General features: G+C 35.8%; 1 protein-coding gene across 2 annotated transcripts in view; it reads left to right on the top strand.

The window, feature by feature from the left end:
• Positions 1-2,701: 2,701 nt before the first annotated feature.
• dvl1b (dishevelled segment polarity protein 1b) overlaps positions 2,702-15,044 on the top strand; it is a 45,208-nt gene continuing 32,865 nt past the window's right edge. For both annotated transcript variants that reach the window (XM_051912461.1, XM_051912460.1), the window contains exon 1: positions 2,702-3,142. In XM_051912461.1, coding sequence (XP_051768421.1) covers positions 2,850-3,142 — 293 coding nt within the window. In that variant the 5' untranslated portion in view covers positions 2,702-2,849. The remainder of the gene's footprint in view (positions 3,143-15,044) is intronic.

Genomic DNA, 15,044 nt, shown 5'->3' with positions numbered 1-15,044 from the left:
TGTAGAACATTTCTGATGCTGGACATGATGCTCAAATAAAATCTCAAGTAGGCTAATTGAGGTTTTTGATACTGGAAATCACTGGTACAGCCACTTGCTTATTCATGATTCAACAAAGATGCAGGAATGTCTGATGAACTGCACTATAAGATAATAGATCGCTGCAATGTTTTGACAGACATTTCTTGTCATTTTACCCCGAGTCATAACAGTGCTGTCAAAACAATTAACTCAGCCATCAAAACAGATTTTACTCCTGCCATACTTACTCTTGCTCCACAACATGTCCACATTGTTTTTTGAAAAGATAAAATTATATACATAAAAACGGGTAGATTAGCATTCTGAGAAATGGATTGTTTTATTCTAGCATGAACCATAAAATGCAAGCTAATTTATTAAATAAATGAAACATATATTTGAATGAAATTAAATTTTCTATACGTGAGATTGTCACTAATTTATAACTTTCTTACTGATTTATACTGAAATTAGTTAATACATTTATTAGGATGTTCCATTTAAATTACTTTAAAAGTCTGTATATCGCCGTCATACTGCTGTTAAAGGATTAGTTCACTTTAAAATGAAAATTACCTCAAGATTTACTCACCCTCAAGCCATCCTAGGTGTAGAGGAGAGCAGGGCACAACCTAACACTTTTTGACTTTGTCAGTTTGTGTAAATCTACTTAGGGTTCAGAGAATTTCTTTTGTTCCACATTAATTTCACACATGTCTGGTACAAATATGTGGCTTTGTTTCATTAATACAGTGTGTACTTTTTTCTTTATTTACCCCGAAAGAAGGGAAGTGAAATGTGACAACATGCCCCATAGGTGGGGCACATTGTAACATGACCATATGACAGCTAAAAATTTTATGATTTAATTAAAAAAATATACATGACAAACTAAAATATTTTGTCAATAAAAGACAATAATTATTTTTTTCATATAAAATAATAGCATTTAGAAATTCAAATTTAAATAATTTTGTAGTAACAGATTTGTCTAATGTTAAATAAAAACAAAAAATATAGATGAAAAATTAGCTTAAGTAAAAAATTTACTTTTGCTATTGTGATATCTTCCAAAGATTTTTGAATTGTTTCTCTATATATTGTCGATATGGCAACCAGTAAATACGCTGAATTTCTTCATGCTAGCGCATGTGGAAGTATTCAAACCACGTGTGTTACAACTAATCCCATGTTAGTTTGTGCCTCGCACTCCCCTATATAACTTTCTTCTTTCTGATGAACACAATCTGAGTTATATTAATAAACATCCTGACAAATCCAAGCTTTATAATGGCAGTGAATGGGGGCAACGAGTTTGAAGCTCAAGAAAGTGCATCCATCCATCATAAACATACTCCACGCGGCTCCAGGGGGTTAATAAAGGCCTTCTGAAGCGAAACGATGCGTTTGTGTAAGAAAAATATCCATATTTAAAGGGTTAGTTCACCCAAAAATGAAAATAATGTCATTTATGCCGTTCCACACCCGTAAGACCTTCGTTAATCTTCAGAACACAAATTAAGATATTTTTGTTGAAATCCGATGGCTCAGTGAGGCCTGCATAGCCAGCAATGACATTTCCTCTCTCAAGATCCATTAATGTACTAAAAACATATTTAAATCAGTTCATGTGAGTACAGTGGTTCAATATTAATATTATAAAGCGACAAGAATATTTTTGGTGTGCCAAAAAAACAAAATAACGACTTAAATAGTGATGGCCAATTTCAAAACACTGCTTCCTGAAGCTTCGGAGCGTTATGAATCAGCGTATCGAATCAGCGGTTCGGAGCGCAAAAGTCACGTGATTTCAGCAGTTTGGCGGTTTGAAACGCGATCCGAATCAATGATTCGACACGCTGATTCATAACGCTCCGAAGCTTCACGAAGCAGTGTTTTGAAATCGGCCATCACTATATAAGTCGTTATTTTGTTTTTTTGGCGCACCAAAAATATTCTTGCTTCGCTTTATAACATTAATATTGAACCACTGTACTCACATGAATTGATTTAAATATGTTTCTAGTACATTAATGGATCTTGAGAGAGGAAATGTCATTGCTGGCTATGCAGGCCTCAACTGAGCCATCGGATTTCAACAAAAATATCTTAATTTGCGTTCCGAAGATTAACAAAGGACTTACAGGTGTGGAACGGCATGAGGGAGAGTAATAAATGACATTATTTTTGGGTGAACTAACCCTTTAACAAGTTATAAAGTAAAATATCTAGCTATATCTATTCAACTTACGAAAAAAGCGTATCTGACGTCGTAAGTTTAATACGGAAGGCGTAGCGTTTCAAACTGCGAGAGGCGTTACACTTTCTTTGCAAGTTAAATACTGAAGGCGGTCTGGTGGAAGCTTTCTTGAGCTTCAAACTCGTTGCGTCCGTTCACTGGCATTATTATAAAGCTTGGACGCGCCGTCAGGATATTTATTAATAGGCTATAACTCCGATTGTGTTTTTCAGAAAGTCATATACACCTAGGATGGCTTGAGGGTGAGTAAATCTTGTGGTAAATTTCATTTTAAAGTGAACTAATCCTTTAACACTTTCTCCAAAAAGCAGATGAGATGAGACCTGTTTGTTCATGAATCCAAATTGCTTCTGTCTACCACACGATGGCAGCACTGCGCAGGAGAACGGCTCGGATATTCCAGGCTGATTCTCTCAAGGATGTGAACCTTTCCTTCCTGTTTCAATAACACAGGCAGCAAAACCTCCGCATAGTGAGCTGCAATAGATATCTGTCAGGCCTCCATAATGGCAGTGTTCTTATCATTAGCGTTACAAAGTCGCTTAATTCACAGCTTCAGTCGCGCTAAATGCGTGATTGTATTCATTTAGCATCCATTATTTTAGACATCTTATTTATTGTCGCCGCACGTCTGTATAGGCAGCATCAGGAACACGCGCCGTTCTCCGGCAATTGTTCCCACCATATTCTCATGGCGGAGACTAAAATCATTTACCATATAGATGAGGAGGAAACTCCTTATTTGGTGAAACTGTCAGTGGCTCCAGAGAAGGTAACTTTGGCAGATTTCAAGAATGTCCTCAGCAACCGACCGGTTAACAGCTACAAATTCTTCTTTAAATCTATGGATCAAGATTTTGGGTAAGTCAGATGATGGGAATTGTCATTGTATTTATTCATTCATTGTATTCAGTCCCTGATGCGAATGAAGCTGTCATCGTGGCAGAGATGATTTGTCATCATTGGCACCTGCCTGTCATTTGTGATGGCTGTATCATCTCCTCCTTTGTGGGATCAGCATCAGAATACAGCTGTTCAATATGCCATAGCACAACATACATATCTTTGCTTCTTTGATTTGCATTTTGAACTGGTTTGTTTGCATAGTAACTGAAGTTTGACCTTTAGCAAGAGGACTGAAATCACAACCAGCAATAACGGGCAAACAATATCATGATTATGACTTATTTACCTTGCTAAAAAAATATTATTATGAGCTGGTTTGCTGGTCTCTCAGCTTGGTCAGGGCTGGCCTTTTGGCTGGTTTTAGAGTGATTTTTCAGCTGGTCAGACTTGGAGACCATCTTAAACCAGCTAAGACCAGCAGACCATGAGTAACCTATCCACTCCTGCCAGAGCTGTCTGATGTGATTGTCATCCTCTATGAAAATCTGGCACTGTCCACAAATAGGATACAATATAGTGCTTAAGTAGTTTTTTTCTTCTTTTCAACAAATGGTCAGTGAAAAGAGATGATTCTGAAAATAAAATGTTTGACCTCATGACCTTATTTTTTGTAACGCGTGAACAAATTGTTGAGTATAAAATGCGGCACAAATCTGAATATTAAGATTTAATTGAAATATGAATATGAATATTCAAGTTTGTTTATAATAGTTATACTTTACATTAATGTGATTAATTAAATATCAATTCAATAGACTGTCAAAAATATGACTGTCAACATTATACAGTATGAGTAAATTTTTTTATTGTTGGATAAAGTCGAGAAGGTCAAGGCTGCTGAGGTAGGACAGACCGAAATCCCCTGAAATAACTAGGTTATTACCTTAAAAGTCTGTATATTGCCGTCATACTGCTGTTAAAGGATTAGTTCACTTTAAAATGAAAATTACCTCAAGATTTACTCACCCTCAAGCCATCCTAGGTGTAGAGGAGAGCGGGACACATTGTCACATTGTAACATGACCGTATGACAGCTAAAAATGTTATGATTTAATTTAAAAAATATACATGACAGATTAAAATATTTTGTCAATAAAAGACAATAATTATTTTTTTTTTTCATATAAAATAATAACATTTTTTTTAGAAATTCAAATTTAAATAATTTTGTAGTTTGACAATGAACACTCTGCAAAACACAGCTATACAGCACTGGTCAAAACAAAACATCCAAACAGATGAAGAAACATATCCAGTTAGTGTCTTCTGACAGTTAGTGAAGCATTAAAGAACCACCCAAACTGCTAAACAACAGATTGGAGATTAAAATAATATCAGATTTGTCTAATTTTAAATAAAAACAAAAAATATAGATGAAAAATTACATATAGATGAAACAAATTGTTGTGTATAACATTTATATTAAGATTTAATTGAAATATGAATATGAAGATTAATTCAATTTTTTTTATAAATAGTTACACTTTACATTAATGTGATTAATTAAATATCAATTCAATAGATTGTCAAAAATATGACATTGTCAACATTATACAGTATGAGTAAATTATTTTTATTGTTGATAAAGTCGAGAAGGTCAAGGCTGCTGAGGTAGGACAGACTGAAATCCACTGAAGTACAGACTGTGCATCCTGTTGGACTATTGTATTATATAGTTTGATCCCTTATCAGTCCCAATCTGGCTTCATTTATGTGCACTCAGAAATGTCTTTGGGTTTAATGTAACTGGAAGCTCCAGGCGTGATCTGCTTCTGGTCAGGTTTTCAGAGTGAATTTTATGCTTTTTTTAACAGCACTTTTGTGCTTGTTGGTTATTTTAAGAGGTGAAATACTAGTTTTAAAAAGACTTAGTGATTTTAAATATTATTCTGTAGTTCCAGTCAAATTTCTGGGGTGGCTTCAAACCAGTATACTCAGATCCTGATAAAGATTCATAGCAAGGACTGTTGCCTCAGGCTGTTTATAGCAGAATGCACCATTAGATCCTCATTAGCTTACAGAAGGTCATTAGCTTACAAACTGTTTTATAAGTGGTTGATTATTACCATTATGTTTTCACTTGCAGAGCTTACATCAGACTCGGGTTAATCATTGTTTTCTTTTTGAAATCATTAATCAGGCATGATGAAGTAATACTGATTGCTTTTATTACCAATTGATAACTTGTGTTTTATTAGTATTAATACAAAGTTCTATCATGAAACTGTATGAGGGTGCAGGCTGATTTGTCCCTAACTCATTCTCACTGATTTTGCTGCTCAACATTCAAATACTTGGTCAGTATTTGCTGTAGCAATTTGCAGCACTCTTTCAGAAACCCTCCACCTTCCCCAGCTCCACCTGTATAAATCTGCAATGGGTGATATCATGCATGCTAATTGCATGTGATTTGCAGATTAACCTCAAATTTTTACCATTGTAGAAAGTTTATCATTTGCATGTTTTGTCTTGCCAATTTACACATTTATTCAACGATTTTTAACCTTTCGCTAAAAATTCCTATTAGACCTTACTTTATTTGTAACTTTGTTATATTGTATTTGGGTCAATGACGTGACGGGTCATTTTTTTGTCCAAAGGCCTTAATAATAATAAAAAAAACAAATATGACATCCAAAGTATGTAAGGTAGTACAACTATATCTCTTTTGTTGAATCCAAAAGGTTTTAATTATATTTTTCTACATATAAAAGTATTTTAAAGTTTTTGAAGTGTCATAAGGTCATTCGGTTTAACCGTCCAAAGTCAAACACAGCCATTTCATTTGTGATTAAAATATCTTAAAATGTAATAAATGTATATATTTTTTATTCTGGCTTGATTTTATAACATCATATATCAACATAGTGCAACATGGTATTAAAATTATGTGTAGAAGTCGTTGCTTTGTTATGAGAAAGAATGTCCGGAAAAATGAATTTCATTGATGTCATTTGGAGTAACCAATATAAAGGGACCATTTTGGATCAAGTCTTGCGGTCAGTATCATGTGACAGGATGTGCCATCATTCAGACACCTGCAAAGGACCACATGGTCGTGAAGCAAAGTAATTAACTCTCTTTTAACTATTTGAAAAATTCATGTTTTCAATTGCTCATGTCCTGAAACATCAGGTCATTCAGTACAACCGCTATAAAACATGGAAAATGTTGTAATATTTTAAAGACTTGTACTAAATATAAAATGAAATATAAACATCTCACAATTGCGTGATATAAAGTCAGAATTCTGACTTTTTTTCTCGCAATTCTTACTTTTTTTTTCTGCGAGTTTATATCTCAGAATTCTGACTTTGTAACTCACAATTGCGAGATAAAAAGTCAGAATTCTGAGATAAAAAGTCGCAATTACTCTTTTTATTTTTTTATTTAATGGAGGAAACGGGCTTCCATACAAAACTTTCCTTTTTCATGAAATTAGGAAAATTTCCATAGCAAAATACAGATTAGCTGAGCTGGAACCAACATCCCCTCAATCTTTACATTCAAATACAGCACATGCTCTATTTTCTTAGGTAAATACTCTTTCTTTCTGTCAAATACACAAATGTGTGAGTTGATAAAGACTCACAGGTGGCTTATTCCTGTTATGCAGTACCTTTTTAACTTTGTAATTTAAAAAAAATGCTTGTTCCCTTTCGAAAGGGAACTCGCACTGCGTCCTAGAACGCAAATGGCGTTTCCCTATTTGCATTCTAGGACGCAGTGTCTCGTTCCCTGTTCTCAGGGAACCAGGGTTACAGTCGTAACCCGAGACGTTCCCTTTCGAAAGGGAACTCGCACTGCGTCCTAGAATGCAAATGGGGAAAAGCAGTCCTTGTTGCATCATATGCATTATATACCAATGAGGACAGTTCACAAATAAGAAAAAGAACTTTTCATGTTCTTTTTCCAAAGTGTGAGTACATGTAACTCAAGAAGTAGATATCTCAGTATCTTTTCAGATTCTGGTTCTTAAACTTTTCTTTTTGTATCTTCTTTTTAAGGCCATATGGGGATGCCAGTGTGGCTCCTTGTGCCAATTGTTGAACTTTTTTTTTTTTTTCAATGGTTGAAAATCAAATGTGGGTCAGTTTGCATACATCTGACGCATTGTATTTAAAGAGGACTATCTGAAGAAAAAATAGTGTTTAAACTAGAAATGTACCTTTATTTATTCATATAAAAACAATAATGTCAATCTTGATTTTTGAGAGTCAAAATATGATTAATAAGGAAAACATGGCTATTTAGATAATACCTATTTGGCTATTTGCAATACTTTTATTTTACTTTTGCATTTTAGAAATGTACATCTACAAAGTTTGGAAGTCATTATTGATCCTTTGAATGTCTTCTTCCTTAAAGTGATGCTGTCTACCAGCGGTGGTTGAGTACACATAAAAATGCCTGGATTGTGGCTGACTGATACATGGCACTCATCAGCACTTCCTGGCCCCTGGAATGATTTGGAAGTACCTACTTTTGTCATGAATGACACAAGAACATCTTGCCTCTTAGTATTCCACTGCTCAATGCTGCAAATATACTGTACCACTTCTGTTGGTACGCTGCACTGTCCAAGCATATACTACTTCTTGTTGGGCAGATCTTCAGAAAAATGTACCAGTGGTGTCAACAGAAATTAAATTATAGGGCTTTTCATATGGCACTTAATCCTAGGTTATCACCATTCCAAACCCTACGGAACGTTTCACACTTGTGATTTAGAATTTATCCAATCATGAATGTTGACACTGAAAATATGCAAATAAGAACATTAATACAGTGTTTAGGAATGTACAATGTGAAATGTCATGTACCTACAGTGGTAATTGATAACCCCAGGTAAAGTATGAGCAGCAGTGTGAAACATGAAATATGATTAACCCAGGATTCCATTTACCTGAGGTTTAGATTGACCCAGGGTTAACTATTTAAAATGTGAGAAGTGTTTCAAAGTATGAGCAGTAACACATCAAATATTGCTTCTGGTTTGAGACACTGAATAAAAAAAGTGAAATGTGTTACAGGGGCCAGTGACATCTGCGCATTTAAGAAGAATCCAACGTTCTTTAAATTTTGTGAATTTTATTAATCATTAATCGTATTAATTAGTGGTTAGCAATTCATAGATTATATTATGAGAATCTGAGCAAAGTTCAGCCAAATTAAATTACAGAAATGGAAGGAAGAGTATATATTTTGACAAATGTTGTGTAGTCCATATCCATTGTCACAAGGCTTTCTCGTGAGATGAGGAGAATTTCCATTGCAAAGTACAGATTAGCTAAACATATGCCACACCAACATCCTCACTGAACCTTTTCATTTAAATACATGCACACTTTTCTCAGACAAGCACTTTCTTCTGTCAGATACACATGCTTGAATTGGCTAAGGCTCGCAGCTGGATCACCTGTTGTGTAGTACCTTTTCAATCTGTAGTTTAAAAAATTAACAGTTGCTGTCTTTCTCACCATGGAGATGTTTGGGCTTCTTAACCTCCTGCTGCTGGCACTCTATACGTCTGCCGATAGACCCGTTCCAGGATTAGTGAAAGAAATCATCTATGTGGAGAAGATGATGACATGGTATGATGCAAATATGTATTGCCTAAATAATTCTGGACAACTGTTTGTAGCCTCAGATAAGAACGAGCTGAAGAATCTGAGTGGTTCTGCCAGCCAGCTCTCTTGGATGGGACTTTATAAGGTTTACCCAGCTTGGTACTGGGTGGATGAGACCAAATCCAATTATTTCAACTGGTATGGAGAGTGTGCCTCAATGAACGTGGCTGGACACTGGTTTTATACCGTAACATGTGGCACTAAACTATTCTTTGTGTGTAAGAATGTTTCTGGAGATTGGGTCTTAGTCAAAGAAAAAAAAACTTGGCTGGAGGCAAAACAACAGTGTGAAACAGATCACGCTGGTCTTGCGATTATACGTAATGATGTGGACAACGACTTTATTCGCAGAGTGCTTGATAATAGTTTGGCCTGGATTGGTCTAGCTACAGTTAAAGAAGATACTCCTTTAAAAGAAACCTGGAGGTGGGTTGGAGACAATGAGCCTGTCACATACTCCCAGTGGTTAAACAGTTTGTTTTGTGCGGTGATCGACTGGAGAGGATTCTGGTATGACCGCGTTTGCTTTGAGGAACACTCTTTTGTCTGCTTCAGACAAGTTAACAGCATCCCTGAATTCAGTCTGGTCACTGAAAAAAAAATCTGGAGAGAAGCTCAGACTCACTGTAAGCTGTTGAGCATGAGCCTAGTCATGGTGAAAACCCAAGCAGAATTGACTGCACTAGTGGTGTATATGCATGCCATACACAGCTCTTTCGTGGATGGTCTTTACTTTTGGATTGGATTGTATAATAACCCTTGGATTTGGGTTAGAAGCCAATCAAAGATCCAATATTGGAACAAAATGCAACCTAATAATCTAGATTCCAAGAACAAAATGATTTCACCAGCCAGACAAGCTTGTGGAGCTTTAAAGGATGGTGAGATGTTCGATGAGACGTGTCTAAATCCACTCCCTTTCTTTTGTATGGCCAAAGTGCGCTCTATGATCCTGGTGTCAGAACCCAAATCGTGGATCGAGGCCTTGAAACACTGTAGAGACCAATATGTGGACTTGGCCAGTCTGACGTCAGTTATGGAACAGCACACGGCTGAGAATAAGGTTCAAGATGTCCTGAGTGATTATGTATGGATTGGGCTGAACTTTCTGGTGGGTAGTTGGATCTGGGTGTATGGGGATAATGTACAGTATGAGAACTGGGTAAATGGCGAAAACTTACAGTGCCCCGTCGCTCGACGCTGTGGTGCCCTCAGTGTAGCAAACGGGAAGTGGGAGGCCAGACCGTGTGAGGAGAGACTGGAATTTCTCTGTTTCCAGAAGTGACTTAAGGTAAAGAGGGACCCGAAAACCTGCTGAAATACTGAAAGATTTATCAAATGTAGTTTCTCCTCTTTTTTTTTTTTCTTTTTTTTGCATGATGGATTGTTTTTGGATAACAAGTTTGCCAGACTCTGTAAAGTTAGCTAAATGCTTGGCTGAAATGTGTGCTACTTTAGTGGTTGGGATCATTTCTTAATGTTTCCTAAAGAATATGGGTAATAAACTGTTCTGTATCTGCTAATGGATAGTGAATTTCATAGTTAAAAAAAATATTAATGTTTTGTAAAAGTGAATATGTACTAAACATTTAATTAATTGAATTATTTTGTTGTAGTCTTAACATGTAGTTTTATTAAGTCTGGTTTTTTCTCCATTTTGTCACCTGATGGAGTTTGGGTTTCTTTCCACTGTTGCCTCTGGCTTGCTTAGTCGGGGACACTGAATATTCAACAATATTATTGATTTGACTGCACTGACACTATTGAATGAGAACTGAACTGAGCTGGCTGGTGACATCACTGTTCTCTGCAGCACTGCTTTATAGAGGAAATTAACTAATTTAATAATTGATGATCTTCACAGCAGAACTGAATCTACACTGAACTGACTTCAGATGAACAATGACACTATTTTCTTTCAGAGCTGCTGTACAGCTGAAATGAAGTCTGTTTGCATCATTGAATCATTTTCCTGTTATCACTGTAAAACTGCTTTGAAGCAATCTGTATAAAGCACTATATACAGGGGTGCACATAACTTTTTTGGTCTGGTTCTCAAGGGAGCACCTAGAGATGCTGCTTGGTACTCACACTTTACGCAGCACTCTTAACCTACAAGTTGTCGTCATCACTTTCTTCCTGACTGCTCTCCTTACTAGGGTTGGGAACCGAGAACTGATTCTTATCCAGAACCGGTTGTGTTTTTTGAAAAGAACCGGAACCGTGCAAGATTTCTAAGTTTCAGTTCCGAAAACGGTTCTGGTGTGAGGGGTGGGCGAAGTGCGGGGAGCGTATCCTTTAATAGTAACATCTCACCTCATGAATATTATAGCAATGAATGCACTGAAAAGCCCTTGCGCTGCTCATATACGTCAGATTTCAATGCAGAGAGAGATGCACAAAGCTACACAATTAATCTTTAAAAGATCGCATTCTCAATTTCATCACCCACATCATGATCTACTTCCTAAATGACAACAATTTCCCCGTATATTAAACCTTTAACAAAAATAAAATCGCAACATTCAAATCTGAGTTTGCGCTGTTGCTAATCTAGAGAGAGCAGTTGTCATGTATAGATATTAACAGCTTCATAAACACACAGTATCATTATTTCTGTGTTTCAAATATTCCAATTATCACAGAAGTATACAAAAGTTTATTATTCAGATGCTCAAACTCTGATGTTACTGATCAAAATAGAATAAATCACCTTCTGTGAGTAACTGGACTTCAAATAACGACTGTATCGATTGCATTGTTACGCCACTAGGTGGCAACAAATTACTCTTAAAAATGTATCTATCACTGAATCGTTCTTTCAGAAACAAGTGAAGTCTTTATGAATCCAACTTACAAAAATATTCTGTTTTGTCTGTCTGGATCTTACATGTGTGTTCAAGCATCTTATTTGTGTTGAATTTGTGGTAACACTTTACAAATAAGGTTCATTTGTTATGAACTAACCATAAGTAATACATATGTTACTGAATTTGTTAATCTTTGTTAATAAAAATACAGCTGTTCTTAGTTTGTTCGTGTTACTTCACAGTGCATTAACTAATGTTAACAAATACAACTCTTGATTTTAATAATGTATTAGTAAATGTTGAAATTAACATTAACAATGATTAATAAATGCTGTAGAAATGTTAATGCTAATGTAGTTAACTAATGTTAACTCATGAACTTTATTGTAAAGTGTAAATTTGTTGAGATTAGCAGTCTATTAAACTAATTTCACAAGTATAATAAACACAAAAAAGACTGTTTGAGTTGAGTATTGTGCTGTTTTCCCCCTTACTATTTTTTTTATTATTTGTTTAATTATTTTAATGGAATCGGAACCGGAATCGTTAGGCAGAACAGCCCAATCCATATGATTCCCAACCCTACTCCTTACTATCTTCTTTGCTCTTGAACATGGTAGATGAAGATGATGTTTTGTTTTTATTTTATTAACACTAATGACACAGACAACAGCAGGAATATTAGGCTGCTGTCACTTTAAGACCGAATGCGCGGACCGAATATACTGACACACATCCGGTTTCTTTCTCAACCGTTCACTCATGACATAACCGAGAGAATACTTGCGAGACGGGTATTTTGACAAAATTTTGTGTGTTTGTGTCCATTCAAGTGCAAGTAAATGTGAAAGAAGTATTAATTATGTGTTCGAGCGCTGTCTGAAAGCCTCTCTCTCTCTCAGCATGCGCGCGCTTCGGTTGTGTGAGGCACGCGAGTCCCGATTTTTGACTCTTCTTCCGCGTTTAAAATCGTTTGAATGTGTAAATTGGCAAGAAAAAACACGTCCAAATGATAAACTTTCACAGTATGATGGTTAAACTTAGCAGTTAATCCTTCAAATCACATGCATGCCGAACCGTGGGGCCTGGTCCATACGGATCACGGATCAACTGCGATCCGTTGCACCCCTAATAATTAATGAACACGCTTATCGTCATTATTGCTATCTTACCAGAGTTGGGGAAAAATCCTACTCCTGTAAGTAAATGTGTCCCTGAAAAAAGCGCTTCCCTCGACGTTTATACCACGCATACGCACCCGCGCACCAGTTATGTGCACGCCTGACTATATAAATAAAGGTGACTTGACATGACCATAAGAAATTGAGCATATGCTTGGTCTTATCGGACTAGATCTGCTGCTGGAAATAGATTGCGTGTGATATATACTGCTGCTGCTGCGCTGAGAAGACATACCCCCGTAAGCAGTAAAATGCTGTTGATTTGGTTTGTTAAATGTCTGCTTATATGTGATTGATGTAGTTGCGTAACCATCCAAATGAAAGGCGTGTCAGAACAACCTATCGGCAGGTGCTACAAAGAGATTCCCAACTGATTTCTTTTCAGTTAACCAGTTAAAACCCTTCACAAATTGAATGGTTCATTAGTGAATTTGTAGTTTTATGTGTCACATTCATCATAGCATTACACATTTGGCATAAGAAATGGGTTTAATCTCCCAATGAGGTTTGTACTTCTGCGCATTTGAAGATAATCTACACTACCAAACAAAATGTTTTTGAAAGAAGTCTCTTATGCTCACCAAGGCTATATTTATTTGATCAAAAATACAATAAAAACAGTAACATTGTGAAATGTATTGTCACAATTTAAAATAACTGTTTCTATTTAAATAGAATTTAAAATGTAATTTATTCCAGTGATGCAAAGCTGAATTTTCAGCATCATTACTCCAGTCTTTAGTGTCACATGATCCTTCAGAAATCATTGTAATATGATGATTTGGTGTTTAAGAAACATTAATTGGGATTATCAATCTTGAAAACTAGTAATGCAGTTTAATTTTTCTGTGGAAACAGATACATTTTTTAAAATTTGAATTAGATTAGATAAATAGAAAGTTCAAAAGAAGAGCATTTATTTAAAATAGAAATCTTATGTAATGTTATCAATGTCTTTACTGTCACTTTTGATCAATTTAATCCATGCTTGCTGAATAAAAAAAATTAATTTCTATTAAAGAAATCTCACTGACCCCAACATTTTGAACAACAAGCATAACTTGTAATAATGCAAGTACATGCATATAGCACATTTTTGTGGCAATAGGTTTCATTATTCTGTATATAAAATAGATTTTTTTTTTTTTTTTTTTTTTTTTTTGCGTGGTGTTCTTCAGAGCTGAGCGAAGAACCCAAGTGTTCTATATAGAACCTCAATGATTTTTTTCTGAGAGTGCAATACACTAGACACAATAGGAAGAACAGGATACTAATACAATTAGCAGAACATATTTGCATCGTTTCTCACATTTAAAGGTGCAATATGTAATATTTTTGCAGTAAAATATCCAAAAACCACTAGGCCAGTGTTATATATTTTGTTCACTTGAGTACTTACAATATCCCAAATGTTTGCAACTATTTGTAAATCATGAGAAAATTGCAATTTTAACCAAGGCTCCAGGACGTGTGAGGAGTCGCATGTCAATCGCGACATACCCACGTTACCCTCGGTTTCCGGTTTTATTTTGTAGAAACCATGGAAACACCAAAGACGCTTTAATATTTACATGTTTTAATAGACAAGGCAACAACTGTTTTGATATATTTATAGACAGAAAACTAATTGTTGTTATATACCTCAACACGTTTATTATTAAATCTAATTTTCTTGATTTTTTGCGAGTACCATGCTTTACCATGCCTCAGAGAAAAACACTATTTTGTGAAGTAGCTAACACAGCATAATCAGATGCAGCTTTATTTTTAGTAACAGTAATACAGAATTTTCTCCATCATAGAATACGTTTTAAAATGAATGCATGCCATTTATCAACACAAGCCATCCAGCATTTAATATGATATTCTAAAATCGATCTATCTCACTGCAGTGTGTAACAAGTGTGTCACAGCAGCCGCCGAGCGAACACACAGAGTAACGTTATAACATCATTTTCAACACTCAAATGTATCTAATATGACAAACAGAGCTGTGTTACCTCATACTCGGAAAAGCGGAAGCAGCGCCGGCGACTGTGGCATAATAAAAGTTCCGCTGCTCATGAGGCGTGTGTTGCGCAATCGCTCCAGCGGCCTCGTTCAGCTCCCACAACACTCGGTCCTGCTCTGCTTCATACTACAGTAACGTTAATAATCGCATCCATGAACATGATTTCTTCCCGAGTCCTATCCCTATTCTTTTGCACTGTCCGTTGAGGTGAAGACCACATGTCCC

The sequence above is a fragment of the Ctenopharyngodon idella genome, chromosome 11, assembly GCF_019924925.1.
Source record: "Ctenopharyngodon idella isolate HZGC_01 chromosome 11, HZGC01, whole genome shotgun sequence".
Classification (NCBI taxonomy): domain Eukaryota; kingdom Metazoa; phylum Chordata; class Actinopteri; order Cypriniformes; family Xenocyprididae; genus Ctenopharyngodon; species Ctenopharyngodon idella.
This window is presented reverse-complemented; position numbering and strand designations above follow the sequence as displayed.